At 35.5% G+C, this 19,297-nt stretch overlaps 1 protein-coding gene across 1 annotated transcript; it reads left to right on the forward strand.

The window, feature by feature from the left end:
- Positions 1 to 1,963: 1,963 nt before the first annotated feature.
- On the forward strand, positions 1,964 to 4,360 carry LOC108337512 (esterase). The gene is made up of 5 exons (XM_017574059.2): positions 1,964 to 2,322; positions 2,994 to 3,200; positions 3,302 to 3,471; positions 3,564 to 3,828; positions 3,919 to 4,360. Exons 1-5 carry the CDS (start codon positions 2,025 to 2,027, stop codon positions 4,173 to 4,175), a joined length of 1,197 nt encoding a protein of 398 aa, XP_017429548.1. The 5' UTR covers positions 1,964 to 2,024; the 3' UTR covers positions 4,176 to 4,360.
- The last annotated feature ends 14,937 nt before the right edge of the window (positions 4,361 to 19,297 follow it).

A 19,297-nucleotide genomic window follows, 5' to 3' on the forward strand; every position in this document is an offset into this window, starting at 1 on the left:
AAATTTTGTTTTTCATTAAATTCAAATACTAAGAATATATTTAATTCATATTTTTAACATTTAACAAAAGAAAATTGTTTTAAAAAGAACTTGATTAAAAATATTTAAGTTTATAAATGACTTAAAATTAATTATGTCATTTTCTATATTTCGTATCAAAAATACCAGTAATAACAATATAAGATAACGAACACATATGAACTAACTCGATAAAACTAAATGATAGAGTCGAAAAAACTAAATGATAAATACTTATTTAAAAAAAAAGTAAACACTCTAAAGTAAATAATTTTATTATTGAAAGAACTAAAACTTAATTAAATCATATAATAGGAAGTTAAGATTATTAATAATCATCTACATAATTAAAAGTACAATAATGTGTTGTTATTAATTGATAAATGGTGACGTGTATGTGGGTGCATAAACATTATAATATATAACAGACATATTTGACATGAAAGTTAAAGCTAAAGATAGTAAGATTTATTAAATGTCTGTCTGCTGTCAGTGTTCAAAATACGTCCCCCCAAGTCAGAAATCCTCCAATGAATTAATTGTGGGAAATAAATTCTCACCTAAATAATAAATAGAAACTCCATAGTCCATTTTAGCCCAAATGGACCATTCATTAATTTGACATGAAGATCAAATTGGTATTTTAGGGTTCGGCTTGTATTATTATCATTCAATAATAGTCAACCTTTTCTTTGGCATATATATATATATATATATATATATATATATATATGAAGATCCCAAGGATACCTTAGTACCTTGCCAAATTAATAATAATGACTTAAGACTTTGTTTGTTCACAGAAGTGGATTTAAGGGACTAAAAACAGAATGGATTTAACTTAACTGATTAGTGATGCAAAAAATTATTTCTTTTTAAATTAAAAAAAGTAAAACTATTTTTAACTTCTTTTATTAATAAACATTTATGTTAGTATTGGATTAGTAAGTTAATTTTTTAAAACAAAAAAGATTAAAAAATATAAAATTATTTTTAAATATCTTTATTAAATAAATACTTGTGTTAGTGTGGATTTATGAAATGCTAAATTTAATAAATATTATAAATATGTAAGGTTCGCAACTTTATTTATTTTTAATATTTATATTTGTTTAAATTAATGTCCACAAGTCATCTCTTTCACTTAAATTTATCTTCTTTATTCACATTTATTTTTCATGCATATCATTCATTAACATATACTTCATTTATTTACATTTTCTTCTCATCTTACTCATTTATTCTTTTCCTTATCTCTCTCATGGACTTTGTTCTTTTATCTTTTTTTACACTTTTCTCTTTAATCCATTATATTTATTTATTTATTTTTCCTTTATATTATTTAAACTTAGAAATATTGTACACTTTTTCTTAAACTATTATATTAACGTGAGTCAAACCGATTCAAATTAAATTAATATTAAAAATAATAAAAATATGTTAACCGTAGACCAAATAGACATTGTTTTAATTAAACCATAAATGTAAAATCTGACCCTTAACAAATTAACCAATTATTGTACATAAATTTAGCATTGTATAATCGTGTGGTACAAAGTCGACACCAAAAGGTATTTGGCGTCAATTGTTTCTTGTGACCTTTTATTTGATACTAAATACTGATTTCTTCTTAGTAGAAGGTGGTATTTTAGTTGATTAATATATATAGTAATGAAATTTCTTTTTATATTAATATATTTAAAAAATAATTTGTAAAATAAATTTTTAAAAATAATTTGATGTAAAAAGGTACTTTTAAATAAAAAAATCAGAATGAAAATAAATTTAAATTAAATAAAATATTTTAATAATTAAAAAGGTTTTATTTTAAAATAAAAGTATATATTAAAAATTATATCTGTTTCCTTCTCTATCATGTCATGACATGCGTTTTTCTTCTCAAATCTCACGCTGACCAACCTGTAGCTCGTTTCCATCCTCACATTTCCCTATAAAATAATACGAAACAAACTAAATACATTCACCCATTCTTGTCTACCTGAACAATGCATATCAGTAGATGCAAACAGAGCACAATGGAGTTTTCCCTTAACAAGCTATTTCTCAACCCTCTTGTCTCTGCACTTGCACTTTTGTTCATTGCTACAACTTCACTCAACCCTGCATCGGCCTCAAAACGCTGTGATTTCCCGGCCATCTTTAACTTTGGTGCCTCAAACGCTGACACTGGTGGCTTGGCTGCTTCCTTCCCTTTTGCTGCACCAAAACCACCCAGTGGAGACACCTTTTTTCGCAGACCTGCTGGAAGATTCTGTGATGGACGACTCATCATTGATTTCATGGGTAAACTTCCTTATTTTCTCTTCCATATACTTTACCTGTATAATGGTGTTTATTTTGAGGTACTACTCATAGCTCGTGGTATAAATGAAGTGAGTAGTGTATGTGAATGTGTTACTCTCTCAGAAGACCACTTCAGTTGGTCATTATCAACCCCAACATTCATTTTTCCTTTATGCTTCCTTTCTCTTCCACCCTTTTTCACTATCAATTATTTCCATTGCCTGGATGCACTAGATCCATAAATTTTAATGTCTTTCACATAACTTCTGTCGGCTTATCCTATTACCAGTAATAATGTTTTAACTTGTCCATTTTCATAATATTTAGGTAAATTTTTTCCGGTATAAATACCTAAAAATCTTAAACATATTGTCGCATGATCGGATAAAAATTGAAAGTTGATTTAGATGTTTAAGCAGCCACTTTTTATGTAACGCATGAACGTTTTAATCATTGCATTGCTATATGCAATGATAAATACGATATGCCCAGTTGTAGGTTAAATAATATATATTACGTTCATGAACATTTTGAGCACTGTACACCTATGCTAAATGTGATACATGAAATTTAAGTCTATTCTTTAATCAATTGTCAAATGAAGCAATTTTATGAAGCATTCTAGAGAAGGATTTGATTTCTAATTTTGTCCCTTAATTTTATAATTTCAGCACAGAGATTTGGACTCCCTTATCTCAGTCCATATCTTGATTCAATGGGGTCCAACTTCTCACGTGGAGCGAATTTTGCAACAGCAGGATCAACAATCAGACTCCAACAAGCCGCAGTGCAGTATAGAACCAGTCCTTTCAGCCTTGGAATTCAATACCAGCAATTCGAACGTTTTAAACCTACTACGAAGTTCATTAGGGACCAAGGTATTAATAATTTCAATGGAGAATTTTGAAGCTAATATATATGATATGATGTTCGTTTGCATATATGTTATGGAATGTTTGTTTTTATCTTTTCTCGGCAGGTGGGGTGTTTGCAGCACTGATGCCCAAAGAAGAATACTTTGATGAAGCTTTGTACACATTTGATATAGGTCAAAATGATATTACAGTTGGCTTTTTTGGTAACACGACTCTTCAACAAGTTAATGCGTCTATACCTGATATAATATCGAACTTCACATCAAATATAAAGGTAGTTGCATAATAAATACCCTTTCTACCTATATTTCTACCCAGTAGATTTCATAATTTATTATGCTAAGTTGGTGAACTTTTGTGGTGAAGAACATATACAATTTGGGGGCTAGATCTTTTTGGATTCACAACACTGGACCTGTTGGTTGTCTTCCTTTGATTTTGACCAATTTTGAATCTGCTGAAAGGGATAAGTATGGTTGTGCAAAGTCATACAATGAAGTGGCTCGTTCTTTTAACCAAAATTTGAAGGAAGCCTTGGCTCATCTTCGTAAGGACCTTCCTACTGCTGCAATTACATATGTAGATATCTACTCTGCTAAGTACTCTCTTTTCAGAGACCCAAAGAAATATGGTAAGCCAAATTAAAATAACATTATCAAGTTATCCTCAAAACATATAAAAAAAAAGTGTTTCACTGTTTGAAAGTTTTATTAATCTACAGGATTTGAGCTTCCACTTGTTGCTTGTTGTGGCTATGGAGGGAAGTACAACTTCAGTAATAGTGTTGGATGTGGAGGAACCATTAAGGTCAATGACAATGATATTTTTGTGGGTTCTTGTGAAAGACCATCTGTTAGAGTGATATGGGATGGGGTCCACTACACTGAAGCAGCTAACAAAGTTGTCTTCGATCAAATCTCTTCTGGGGCTTTCACAGATCCACCCATTCGATTGAATATGGCATGCCACAGAAAATAGACAATATACCAATGAGCTTCATATGTTTATCATTTCGGTCCTCGATCCTTTTGTAATAAAAATCGAATGTATTTTGTCTAAAATTTAATTCTACTAGATTATAGACATGTTTCATTTTGTTTTAAAATGTCTTGGTAACTTTTACCAATTTGATTTCATAATGAAAATTATAGAATAATGTCCAATATACATCCTTCTATATAAAAGAATAAATTATTGCTCAATGTTGAAAAGATAATTATGAAGAATTTTATAAATTATATGCAAGCAATTAAGAGTTAGAAGAAAAATTAATATTTTACAGTGAGTTCTTAATCCCTACCAATAATGAAGACACATGCTTAGAAAGAATAAACATGTCTCGAAGGCAAGCATTTTCATCTCTCTTTTACGGGATTTAGTTTTATGTTTACTTTTTTTTACGTTGACTTGAGTTAAGTTGACTTGTTGACTTGAGTTAAGTTGACTTGTTGACTTGATTTGAGTTGACTTGTTAACCTTTGACTTAGATTGTTTGTTTTGTAAATAAAGTTAGTTTTAACTTGGAGGAGGATAACACTACTTGGAGTGAAGGAGAGCATCACCCTTGGAGCGTTAGTGCCTCCTTACTGGTGTGGTACCCTCCTCACATCTCCATCCCCTTTCAAGTCTTTCATCTTTTGTTCACTTTTAAGCTTCTTTCAATTCCACATTACTTGCTTTTTTATTCTTGTTTATGTTAATTGAATTCTTTTCTTCTCTTGAACTCGGAAATGAACATTTACATCTATATAACCTTAGTTATCTTAATGTCTAGTGAGAATCTTCCTAGAGTTTTCTTAATCACTATAACATCATATTTGTTAATTTTTAAAATGGATCTTTATCATTTGTTATTCGAAGCTTAGGTTATTGTGTTTCTCTTGTGTTCTTCTTCCCCTTCGCCATCTTCCTCCATGGCATCTCCTTCTTGATCCTCATTTCCATTCTCCTCTTCTCCACTGCCACTGTCATCATTTATGGCTGCATCACCTTTTGTTTCATTATTTTCCCTTTAATCATCACCTAAATTTTTTATTCCTAATTTTTGTTGAATAACATAAATTTCTTGATCAATCTTATCAAATTTGGATAGATAAATGGAATGATGGCTTATTAAGGCGTGCATTTGTCTCACCATATATTTTTCAAACTCATTCTTGGGTCTAAATTTGCAACAGTGGTTGCTCGATCAACTTCCTTAGCCTCATTTTGAATTTCATCTTTGAATGCCCAACCATTTTTAATACTTCTTAAAGCCATACGATGGAGTGCAGTCTTGTCAACCATGTTCTTTTTGTTGTAGTACAAGAATGCTTCATCAGAGAAGTTAACATTGTCATGCTATTTGACTTTGGAAATGAATACAACATAAGGTAAACTAACAACATCTAGCCTAGTTACCTTTGTCATATTATCTAAAATTGCTATAGCCCAATCAGTTTGGATGTCCTTTTTCATGGTGTGAATGAGGCGTATATCTTCAGTAGTCAATTGGGCATGATTACTCTCCCTAGGAAGCAATATCCACGCAATAACAAATGCACACAATCTAAAATTCCTTTTCATACCCCAGTCCTATAAAGTGAATAATCTCTAGGTTGTCTAGGATCCCTTAAACATGCTTGATAGATAGAAAACTTATGTAAACCTTCAATTACTAAGTGAGTCTTTTCACCTCCTGGGTGAAATTCAGCTATTGAAGTCCCAACATCTTCATCAAGCTTAACATTTACACCTTTAACCCTAGAATAAAGAGTACCATCACTTATTTTCAAGTTGGCATAGAAAACCCTTATAAAATCAGGATACAATGGTCCTATTAGTTCTACAAAGGTCTTTAGTCCTTGATGATCAGCCAATATTGAAATATAAACGCTTCTCTTCGGAAGAAGTTGAGGTTGAGGTATTTGTGTGGAATGATCTTTCTTGATCTCCAGAAATTGATGAAATTGGTTTGTGCCTCTTCATCACTTATCCAACCATTTGGAGATGTAGGGCGAGTCTTGCGAGCAACTCTTTTGATTCTTTTAGGCTTAGAAGTTGATGCCATGGGTGTTTTCAAAACAAGACGATTCAAGGTTTAAAGCAATAGAAAGAGGGAGGAACAGTTTACCAGATTAGGGTTTTAATCTAATTGATTAAGGCAAGAGGGAAACCTATTTGAAATTAAAAAAAAAATCTCAAGCTAATTTAACCGATTAAATTTTTAATGTAATCGATTATCACAATAACAATACACAATTTCAACAAAAAAGAGAAGAATGTCTAATTGATTAAACTATTTATATAACTGATTAAAACTCACAGATTTGGTCATTTTGCATATTTTCACTCAACCTATTTATATCTAACAACAAGCACTCATCTCACAAATCAAAATGTTTATGCAAAATGAGAAATATGCATGTTTTACCAATACCAAGGTTTGTTACCGAGTTTGATGTCCTCAAGGCGTTATGAGCACTTGAATTGTGAGGTATACTTCAACTTTGCACTTCACCTTGAGTATAGACACCTTCAATTTAGATAAGTTACCTGCAAAATAGTTGAAAGGCTTGGATGCAGGTACCCATACGAATTTAGGTCCTTTAATGTTAAGTGACTGTGGTGATTCCTTAGGAATCCATTTAAATTTACCTTTAGGTACACCAAAATTTTCATAATAGAAAGCCTTGGAAAGACGACCAATATTGTTGTAGTAAAAACATGCTATGGATGAGGATTTGCTAATGTCAGTGAATTTTCTAGTATTCAATTTACTACTCTTATCGGTATAGCCAATTCCTTGCTTGTTTGGAACACTTCTTTGTGATCCTAGTAAGGCTTCAAGGTTTGAGCTACCTAAAGTGAATTTGGACAAGGTATTCACGAGGTTGATGGGGCTGTCGCGGCTAATACAAATTTGATGTGCAAATAAGAATGCAATATAGACTAGGAAGTGACTCCTAGGTCATCTCTCAAGGACCAAATGTGGTTCGAGACTTAGGTCAAACACGTAGTGGGGTGGGGGTGGGGGGGTTTGAAAGTGTTTTTGTGATTAGAAATGAACTAAATTAAAACGCGAAGTTAAACATAACTGAAAGCTGAAGAAATGTGGAAGACATGTAAGACCGAACGGTCCTAAAGTGAGACCGAACGGTTCTAAAGTGGAGATCGAACAGTCTCTAAAGAATGGAAATGCAGGAAATTTTGAAACTGAACGGTAAAAGCAACTTCAACAGCGAAGGTAAAGGTCGAACGGTACTAACATTGAGACCGAACGGTCTCTAAACTAGAAATGGAAATAAGCACAAACATGAAAGTCGAACGGTATTAAAGTAGGAACTAAACAAAAAAATCTGAACTGTATGGACTAAGTAAAGTTGAACAGTATGAGAGAGGAAAAGAAAAGCAGAAGAAAAGTGTAAAGCCGAACGGTACAAGTAAAAGCCGAACAATAATAGAAATCAGAAGAACGACAAAGACAAGCCGAACGGTCTCTAACAATGAAGCATGTTAGAGACCGAACGGTGTTATTGGAAAACCGAACGGTTCAGTAAAGGCAAAAACAATAAACGTGCAGAATTCAAAACGTAGTGCAGCGGAAACGAAACTCAAACACAAATTAGAAAATGAAATTAGATGGATTCAAAAGCTGAAAGCGTAAATTAAAAGCATAAACTAAATGGTTCAAAATCTGAATGTCAAAACGGGATTGGAAACGAAGTGCAACAGTAGAAGCATCAATAAACGCAAACTGAGATTGAAACAGCAAATGCAGCACAACAACGAAATGCAACAGTAAAAGTGAACAGTAAAACGCGAAACCAGAAATGCAGAACAACAGCGAAGATTATGATGAACAGTAAAAATGCGACAAGTAGAGACGAGAAAGAAAGTGAACAGTAAATGCAGGAACAATTTCAACTCTTAAATTACAATGTAAAAGGAGTTTAATACATGAAAATGGAATGAAGGAAAAACCTAAACCTCCCCAAAGGGGAGGAGGAAGAAGAAGCTCTCCAAGAATAGAGAGCGTGAGTGGCGGCTGGGAGACTTTTAGAGAAATCTGCTTTTACGGTTTTATATTACCCAAAAGACCAAAATGCCCTCCTAATGGGTTTGTCCTACAAAATGACCTAAAATTGGGCCCAAAGTCCTAAAGTTTGACCCAATTGCATTCTAAAACGAAACTACACTCTAACACTGACGTGGCCACCCTCTTGAAGTCCTAGAATGTGCTTCCAACACTGCTGCTGAGTTCCTCTGGTTACTGCATCTGACCGTTCGGTCCTTAAGGGTTCAGACCAATCGGTTAAGCACTGTTCTGCAAGTTCACGAACTGGTGCGCGGTCATTACAAGACCGTTCGGTCATGCGATCTCAAACAAGGTCGTCCAGGGCTTAAACCGCTCGGTAGAGGCTCCCCCAGACCGTTCGGTTCTGTAGCACTCGGTTAAGACGTTCGGTCAAGACTCTCATATGATCAGGCTTTACCGCTCGGTAGAGGCTTTCGTAGATCGTTCGATTCAGTAGAGCTCGGCTTCCATCGAACGTTCGGTTTGCAGTGCTCGGCCATCCAGTGCAGGCTTACAATAGGCCGTTCGGTCAAAGCTTCCAAGACCATTCGGTCACGACTTTCTCGGATCATGCAGGTGCAACACTCCTCAGACCGTTCGGTATTGGCCTTTGACAGACCGTTCGGTCAGGCCTTTGACAGACCGTTCGGTCAAGAGCAATACGTTCAAACCTTCTTTTTCTCTAACTTTCGAACAATAATTGTCCTGCACATAATGATTCTAATAATTAAGCCCAAATAATTCAAATTAATTAAAATAATAATTAGTATTGAAATTAAGCCCAAATAGTGAAAATGAGATAAAAATGGAGAATTAAACACACTTCACTAACAAAATATGGTGCAGAAAGCTAAGTCTATAATGAAGAATGATGACTCATCAGAGGTACTTAATTCTTTCCAGCTATGTTAGACAATTTACACATTCTTGAACATTCACTTTACTTTCTTTTGCGGTTTACCTACCTGAATTTTTTAAACTTTCCAGTTCAATTTTTAGGCTTTCACTCTCTTTGTCTAGGTTGCTTAATCTACTTTCTAGACATCTATTTTCACTCTTAAGCCTATTAATTGAATACTTCGTTTTCCTAGCCTCTTCATGTAATTCTTAAAAAGCATCCAGGAGTTCATAATACTTGTCCTCTATGCTTTCATCCTCAAAGTTACTCTTATTGCTTTGTGAAGACATTGATCCAACCATCAAGCACATATTGGGTTCCTCGTCCATGCTCTCATTTAATTCACTTGAGGAGGAGCTTGAGGCATTATCTTCCCAAGCTAGGTAGGCCTTTTTCTTCCTCTGATTTTTGTTGTCTTGGTTTTTCTTTTCTTCTAGCTTTTGTTTCATTTTGACCACTAGAGATTCAGGCTTAATGTGTGCAACATCTCCACATTCATAGCAAGTTGGTGCAATAATTGATTTTCCTTTTCTTCTATTCGTCCTTGCATTTCCTGCAAAATCAGAGTTAGTCTTATTTCTAAACTTCAAGAATTTAGAGAACCTTTTTACCATAAAGTTCATTGCTTCAACAACAATTTTTTCAGCTTCAAGATCATATTCTGCATCATGCTTCCTTGAATTTGTTTTGCTTGTTGTCCTTGCAGCTGTCTTGAGAGCAATTGTGTTCTTTTGCTCTCGTTCTTCCTTTTCTTTTAATCTTCCCATTTCTAACTCATGTTCTCTTAATTTTCCAAACAAAGTGGCCATATTCATAGTAGTTAAATCTCTAGATTTTGATATAGTAGTAACCTTAGGCTGCTAACTCCTATTTAGACTCTTTAAAATCTTGATGTTTAGCTCTTCCTTATCAAAGATCTTCCCAAGAGCAAGAAGGTGATTCACTATGTGAGTGAACCTTTTTGGCATATCATATATAATCTCACCATTCTTCATTGTAAACATTTCATATTCTTGAATCAAAGATTTCTTCCTTGCTCATTTCACTTCATTCGTTCCTTCATGTGTTACCTCCAAGACATCCCACATTTCTTTAGCCGTTTCACAAACCGAGATTCTATAGAATTCATCAATTGTAAGTGTGGAGGAGATCATGTTCTTGGCTCTCACATCATAATGAGCTCTCTTGCTTTCTTCTGTTGTCCACTCAGAAAAATCCTTTGGTTTAATCCTCTCATTTTCCATCTTGGTTGGTACATAGGGACCATTTATCACGGTATCCCATGCACCTTTGTCTATTGATTCCAAGAAGATCTTCATTCTGATTTTCCAAAAGGGGTAATTTTCACCTACATATAGAGGTGTGATAACTCCTCAATTTTTCATTTTTTTCTGTGTTTAGGAGTCTTTCTTAGCTTCTTTTAGTTTCTTATTTCTTAGAATTAGGATAGTTTTAGGGTTTTCCTTTAATTATTTAGTTTTATAGAATTTTAGTTAAAAATAGATTTTTAGGTGTATTTTTAGTATTTTGTGTCAATAAGTAGGAATTTAATATTTTTTGAAAATCTTTCAAAAAAAAATGTTTTGTTTTAATTAGGTTTTAATTGCATTTTTTTTCTTTTTCTTATTTGCATTTTCATCCTTCTTTAATTAAAATTTTGTTGCACATTTGGGTTGTGCTGGGCATAAGCTAATTGGACTGATTGGTTCTTGTACAATGATTGGGTCGCTGAAGTGGGCTAAAGAATGTTGAAATTTGGAGAGCTTCTCCCTGCACCACCACATATTTCTTCTTGCACCACCCCATTTTGTAATTTTCCCTTTAGTGAAAATTGAACTACCATGGCTAAAAAAATAAACTGAATAGGAAGATTCGTTGAACCTTCAACGGACATCGACATCCGTTGACAGATATCAACATTAGTTGAAGGCCAAACGGATATGAGATATCCGTTAGGCCTTCAACGGATATCCATGTCTATTGAAGGCTGAACAAATTTCCAAATTTGTTTTGGCCTTAACGGTTCTCTTCTTAATTTCTTTCACAGACCAGCAAACAGATTATACATACACACACACACACACACACATATATATATATATATATATATATATATATATATATATATTTATACATATATATACATGGGAAAGAGAAGGAGAAGAGGGGGGACGAGGGTGGATGTGAGAGTGGGTGACGAAAATGGGAAAGAGAAAGAGAAGAGGGGCATGGGAGGGGGTAGGTGATGAAAATAGGAAAGAGAAGGAGAAGAGGGGCATGGGAGGGGGTAGGTGATGAAAATAGGAAAGAGAAGGAGAAGAGGGGTGGGGTGTGAGGGTGGGTGACGAAAATGGGAAAGAGAAGGAGAAGAGGGGAAGGGGAGGTGGGTGTGAGGGTAGGTGACGAAAATGGGAAGGAAAAGGAGAAGAGGGGAGAAGGGGTGGGTGACGGAAATAGGAAAGAGAAGGAGAAGAGGGCGGGGGGGGGGGGGGGGGGGGGGGGGGGGGGGTGGGGGGGGGTGACAGAAATGAGGAAGAGAGGGAGAAGAGGAAGGGGGTGGGTGTGTTGTGCGCTGGAGTGAGGGTAAGGAATTAGGGTTTTTAATTAAAAGTATAAAAAATTAAGGGTAAAAGTAAAAAAAAATTAACCTAAGGATATTTTTGAAAAAAATAAGTAAATTGGAGAGGTGCAGGAAGAAGGCGTGCAGGGAGAAGCCCTCTGAAATGTGTTGTGAGGTTTGGCAGTTGATGCTCAATGTTGCACCAAGTTTTAATTTTGGGACTAACAAACTTTTTTGCCATTTTGGGCCGGCTGTACTGCAACATTTCATATTGGGCTGCTGCAATGGATCTTAAGTGGAACGACGTAGTTTTGGAGGCTGAAGCTGCTGCCTTGCAAGGGGGTCAGTAATACATGCTTCATTCAGTAGAAACAGCTCAACCCTCTCATCCTAGGGTTCACATAGGAGAAAAAAAAGAGAAAGTGGAGCTCTAGGGCTCAAGTGCAACTTACTAGAGTGATGAAGTGACCCCATGCATGTGCACGTGTGGAGGAAGCTCGAATAAGAGAGTTGTGGTACGATCGGAGGGCTGAAGGCGCGCCTTATGGGTAGAGCAGAAAAAACGTTGATCGTCCGATGAGAAGCGAAGCGCGAAACGTCAAAGCTACGAAGGTTCTCATATTTTTTTTTCTCTTTTGTTGATGAACCCTATAAAAAGGGGCTTCCTCTGTAAATAGTAGTTGTGATGGTGGAGGGTGACAGACTGCACCCGTGAGAGGCAATCGTGAGAGACGATTCGAGAATGCAAGTGTTGAGTAACGGTGGGTGACAGACACCGTGAACAGGTTTAGGGTTCTTCGTTTTGCTTTAAAAGTAGCTAGGGTTTATCGCGCTTTCTTAGTGTATAGAGAATCTATTCTTCGATTTTAGATTTCATTGAGTTGCGAGGGTGACAGACCGTGATTTTCAGTGATTTATGGTATTATGTACTCTTGTTTTCAAAGTTTAATGCAATTCTGATTCCTTTTATTGTTCTTGCTTTGGAGTTTTACACTTCTGATTGCTTTTAATTTCTTTCACATGATTTTAGTTTTATGGAAATAGAATTCTTTGATTCTGCTTCATGATCTCTAGTTGATTTAGGTTAGAGATGTTTTGTAAATTGGTTAGATGAATGAGTGTGAATTGCCAAAACAGGATTTGCAATATGAATCAAACTACTCCAAAGTGAGTTTAAATATTTACAGGATGTCTTCCTTGTGACTTGTTTCATCCAAATCAATGTGCATCTGTCTATGATTGTATGTCCTGCCTATGTTTTTAATTTCTTTCTTTAATTTCTTTGCATTTGCTGGATGTATTGTAATGTGTTTTAGCTTAGGTAATGATCTTTTATTATTGTGAACATTTTCTGTTAAATAAAGTTTTGCTTCTGCTTACATTTCAATTTTCCAGATTCTTAGCTATTTGTTTGACTTGGTTAATAATTAGATTTCTCAATTGTACTATGCATTTCTAATGTCTTTGTAAATCAATAGATCATATTAGCTATAGAAATTAGGTCCTGTTTCTATTTTAGGTAGTTTAGATCTCTATTTTCTTTTATTTTCCTTTTAGTTCATATTATTTCTTCTTCTAAACAGATTTTAGTTTTAATTCATTTCCTTTTAGTTTCATTCATATTAAATGTCTCCACCTTGCATTAGTTAGTTAGACTTGAGATTGAAACTGTAAAATAATTCTTGAGGACTTAATTGATCCCTCTCATAATCTTTTATTTATAAAAATAAATTGATACAAGAATACATGATAATTAGGGTAACCTTAGACACAATGTAATCATGATAAATAGGGTAAGCCTAGACACAATATAATCATGGTAAATAGGGTAACCCTAGACACAATATAATCATGATATATAGGGTAACCCTAGACAAAATATAATCATGATAAATAGGGTAACCCTAGATACAATATAATCATGATAAATAGGGTAAACATTCTAACACTCCCCCTCAAGCCGGAGCATACAAATTGTATGTGCCAAGCTTGGAATAAATAAACTAAATCCAACAAAATCAACTTGTCTAAAATGTCGAGACAATAGACGTGGTAACTTTGGCTCCGAACAAGATGCACATATGCTTCAGACCATCGAGAGAGAATGTTTATAAACCAAATTGGACTCACAAACTAGTGTAACCAAAGAGACTCCTCATAAGCTTATGGAGAATAATATTGGACAACCACGAAACTTCGTCTAGCACCATGAACCTTCAAGTAGGATGATTTTGAGAAAGTTGATTTCCATCAAAAGTGAATGATGAGTGGTAGACAACGACAAACTGCAGAAACTGGATTGCCATCAAGTAAGGATGGGGCCTACATGGCTAAAAGTGACAAACTGCAGAGACTGGATTCCATCAAGAAAGGATGGGGCTTGCAGTGGCTAAAAGCGACAAACTATAGGGATTAAGTTGCCATCAGTGACTGGTGGGGCCTGTAGTGGTTGAAAGCGACCAAACTATAGGGACTAAACTGCCATCAAGTAAGGATGGGGCCTGTAGTGGCTAAAAGCGACAAACTACAGGGATTAAATTGCCATCAGTGACTGATGGAGCCTGTAGTGGTTGAAAGCGACCAAATTGCAGGGACTAAACTACCATCAAGTAATAATGGAGCCTGTAGTGGCTAAAGGAGATCTGCAGGGATTGCCATCACTTATTGATGAGGTCTGTAGTGGCTGAAACAAACTGTAGTGACTAAACTTCCATCACTGATTGATGGGGTCTGCAGTGGCTGAAACATACTACATGGACTAAATTGCCATCATTGACTGATGGGGGCTTGCAGAGGTTGAAAGCGACAAACTACAGTGACTAAATTGCCATCATTGATTGATGAGGCCTGTAGTGGCTGAAACATACTCCCCTTACGACAAACGACGAAAATGATGACGCACCGATGACAAATCATGAAGGTGGAAGATCATAATTGTCTCCATAATTCATCAAAGCATCCAAAAACAAATCTAACAAGGGACTGGTGAAATTGTTTGACTAAGATTCTTAATCTTGCTAGAAATAGACTCCCATTCATGTCATGAGCAACCTTTAACCCATGACTTTAATGTTGAAATTCCTTGGTGTTAACTAGTTGATAACACTGACTCTCCTTAGACACTTTTAAATAAATGACACAAGTCATCAAGAACATCACAACTGCTACAATATGCAAAGCTAAACAAATATTATGAAAGGAGGCTAAGGAACAATGCTGAAACAGAGGTAAAATGTTGAAACAGAGAGTTCATTTTTTATTTGGTCGAGCAAGATGAACGACAGTGGCGCAGTGTGATTCCGACTCCGGGAAGGTGGCATGTGACAAACACGCGCCGAAAGCTTATCGGAGAGAAGTCGTGCATGACAGCGCGTGTGGATGAGAATGAGGCAACGACTAGGGATGGGTCGCGCTCCTCAAGGCACACAAAACCCCTAACTTCGCCAGATAAAATGTGACGACGACGGAGGCGGACGTCGGACAGATGTTGCATGCATGGCGGCGCTTGGATGAGAACTAACCCTCTTGCTCAAGGAGGCGATCTAGATCCATTAGTCGTCGGACTAAAATGTGGCAGTAGATGGTAACAGACGATAGTAGACGATGGTCGGCAGTGGACAACGACGAACTATGGGCAGCAGCGGACAGCAGTGGACGGTGGGAAACAACGAACAGTGGCAAATAGTGGCGAACGACGTCGGGAACAGAGGTTGATGGTAACAAACTTCTGTGGACAGCTCCTCACGGTGGTAAAACAATGTTAGATGGATAATGACAAATGGCACCAGACAACGACAAACGGCGCCAGACAGCTCCAAACGGTGCCTGAACAGCGGCAAACAACGCTAAACAGCGACAAACAATGCCAGACAATTGCGGACAACAACTAAGGTTTGGAGACTAGACAAAAATCAGAATGAGATTGCTCATTGAGGTATTTCAGAAAAGATGAAATTTTAAGGCCGTTGGTGGTGGCGGCCACTAGCCACCGGCAACAACAAATATAGAGTAGGAAGAGACTCAGAGAACCTGCTGTGATACCAACTTGAGATTGAAACTGTAAAATAATTCTTGAGGGCTTAATTGATCCCTCTCATAATCTTCTATTTATAAAAATAAATTGATACAAGAGTACATGATAATTAGTCTAACCTTAGACACAATATAATCATGATAAATAAGGTAACTCTAGACACAATATAATCATGGTAAATAGGGTAACCCGAGACACAATATAATCATGATAAATAGGGTAACCTTAGACACAATATAATCATGATAAATAGGGTAACCCTAGATACAATATAATCATGATAAATAGGGTAAATATTCTAACAGTTAGTAAATAGAATAAAAGCAAGAATTAACCAAACACTTTAAACTTAAATTCACTGAGTCCTAGGATTGATATTCTGGTCATCCCTATATTACATTAGTAGGGAAAAATTTAGTTATGCTTTAGGAGGTTATAAAGCAGTTTAACAAATGGTGTCGTTGTCGGGAATCGAACCAGGGTCACCCGCGTGACAGATGGGAATACTTACTCGGATATTCTCTTGTCACACGGATGACCCGGGGACTTTGGCGACTTAAGTTTTAGAATTGTAGAGTTAGCCTTATAGGTTTTTATTTTTCTTTTTCTGTGTGTATAACATTAGCTGTTGAACTTTTTTTTAATCTGTAAATAGTGGGTTCTCGTCCTATTTTGCTTTTGTGTGTTTGGTATAATCTCTGCTTGAAGTATAGTCCAGGTCCAAAATAGGTTTTACATCAGACTGGAGGAGATGGTTGATTCTCAGGACTGATCAAGAGAACGCCTAAGTTCCATTGGCCAACACATGAAGACCCACACAACTCATGAAAGAGTTTAGTTGTGTGTGCTCCTCCATGATGCCTGCTGGGGTTTCAGAGGAATCAGTGCTGATAAGAGCTTTTCAATGTCCCTGCAAGGTGTAGCCAGAGAGTGGACGATCTACCAACATTATTCTTTTAAAGGTTGGTAGGAGATGCAGAAAAGATTCCTCAACAAGTATTTTCCAGCAGCCAAAGGAGTTAACCTTAGGAGGTAGATCACTGCCATTGCATAGTCTCAAGAAGAGAGTCTGGCTAAATATTGGGAAAGATTCAACAATCTATGCACAATTTGCCCCAACCACCAGATTTTAGAGCTTAGGGTTCTAGTCTACTTTTATGAGGGTCTACTTTACAAAGACAAGGTGTTGGTTGACGCAACAGCTGGAGGCTCTCTACTGGACAAGACCCCAACTGAGGCAAGAAAGTTGTTGTGCAAGTTAGCTGAAAATGACTATGATGATGCAATTGGTGAATCAAGAAAACAAGTTTTCTCTGAGCTTAATATTCCAATTAATATTGTTGATGTTCAACTTCATTTTAATGCTTTTGATCTTTTGAAAGTTGAACCAATAAAAATTTGCCTTCGACCGTTTTTTGTTATGCATTCTCATAGTCTTCATTCAACATTTGACACAGAACACATTGATATATCTGTTGTTTTTTCATATTCTTGGACTGACTTTGAGATTGTTTCAGTGGAGGACAACTTTTCAGAGTGTATAGATGCACCCATTAAACTTCTTTATACTAGTAAGATTGTTTTTGATGAGCTTTCCCAGGTTAACTTTGATCTTGATCTTACTAATGGTCTATCTGAAATGCACACTGTTTTCAATATTTTACATGAGTTACCTGTTATGCCTAATCTGTTTGATCATTGTGAAATGTTACAGGAAATTTTTGTTGTGAATTGTATAAATGCATCTAATGATGGGTGCTCTGATTTTAATACATTAACTTCTGATGAACTGCTTGATGATATGATGGATGACTGATAAGTGCAAAAAAGTAGTTAATTTTCATATGGAATTTTAGCACTTATGTTTTGAATTGAGTACATTTGTATCAATTTTCCCCAATCTAAGAAAGATGAAATGTAATCACATGTTTCTGAGTTGTTGAGTAAAAGGAAATCATTTGATCCCTAGTTTGTATACATTTCAGGTAAACTAAGAGAGAAGAGCAAATCCTGCAACATTTCGCCCAAGCTAGAATGATTTCGCTTAAGCTAGACTTGTCCAGGAAGCCATTACCTTAAAAGTCATTCTCGCTTAAGCGAGAATATTTTACCTTAAGCGAGAATGACTATCTTCTCCAAGAAGTTTCTTCTCGCTTAAGCGAGAATAATTTAGCTTAAGCGAGAATTCGGGCAGTTTATATATTTACGAAGTAGAAAGAAAAAGGAAGGGGGACAACTACGGAGAAAGAAGTACCCAAAGAGTTTTTCTTCCACTTTAGTTGTAGGATCTTCTTCTTCATCTCTTAGAATGCTAATGGCTACTATGAGTGGCTGATCTCTTCTCTTGGGATTGAATGTAATGGATTCGAACTCGGATGTAATCTGGTGATATTTATATATAGCATTTCTGTTTTTATTCAACATTGGTATTTTTGTTCTGCTCTTAATGCTTGATTCTACCTGATCAATAGTTTCATGAATGTGGATTTTAGACTTGACTGGAAAGTATTTCTAAAACCCTGACCTGAGCAAGAATACTTGATATTCTGTGATGCTAGGGATAGATTTCAGTTTATCAATTGCTTATAACACTTGAATATAATGCTGGACAGTTTGTTGAATATGTGAGGAATCAATATTCAAGGAACTGATCTTATGAATTTTATATGCGAGGAATCGATATAAATGACTTTTGTGTGTTGCATCAATGTTGGTAATTTCAGTTGCTATATGTTTGTATTCATCCAGATTGCAGACGAGTGAGATAGATGAATTCAATCCCAACTTCTCATATTAATCTTTGTTAAGTTATTTGTTACTTTCACGCAACGTAGTTTTATTTATCAACATCAATCATGAATCAAATTAAACATCCTTGTATATATACTGTTTGAGATAAAAATTTATCTGTTTAATCGAAACTGTTCCTCGTGGGTTCGACACTCTTACTCAAAAATCATTATACTACAGTTGACTATTGGTACGCTTGCCAAAAGTCTAACAATGACTCTGATTTCAGTCTTGAAAATTATGCACAATTTTATGATTCAATTGTTCATATTAACTTTGATTTGGATGATGTAGCTGTTAAATCTGTTGAGATTGATGATACACTTATTGCATATTCTAATTTGAAGGAGGTTGCATACACTAAAGGCATAGAGGAGCTTTGGTTGTTGCAGCAAGGTGTGTTGTACGTACAGAATCAGCAGATGTCAGTCATGAATAGAGAGTTGTTGCTGTAGCAGCAGAAATATAGAAAGGAGAAAGGCATTGCAGCCATGAAGACCTTACACAGAGGAGCTAAACATATTGGAGTAAAACCAATAAGCCCATTCCTTACCCTTCTTTTTAATTGTAGCTATAGGTTTCTTTTGTTAAATTGCATAATAATAGGTAGTGTAGAGAATAATAGGATAGAAAATCTGTTGTTTTACATAAAAATTAAAAAAATCAATTTTGACTTGTGGCTAATTTGAAAAAATGTCTTCTTATTGTAGCTCTGTAGTTTTAGTTTTCTTTTTCCTAATTTTGTTCTATACATGTCTTGTTC

The sequence above is a fragment of the Vigna angularis genome, chromosome 7 (assembly GCF_016808095.1).
Source record: "Vigna angularis cultivar LongXiaoDou No.4 chromosome 7, ASM1680809v1, whole genome shotgun sequence".
Classification (NCBI taxonomy): domain Eukaryota; kingdom Viridiplantae; phylum Streptophyta; class Magnoliopsida; order Fabales; family Fabaceae; genus Vigna; species Vigna angularis.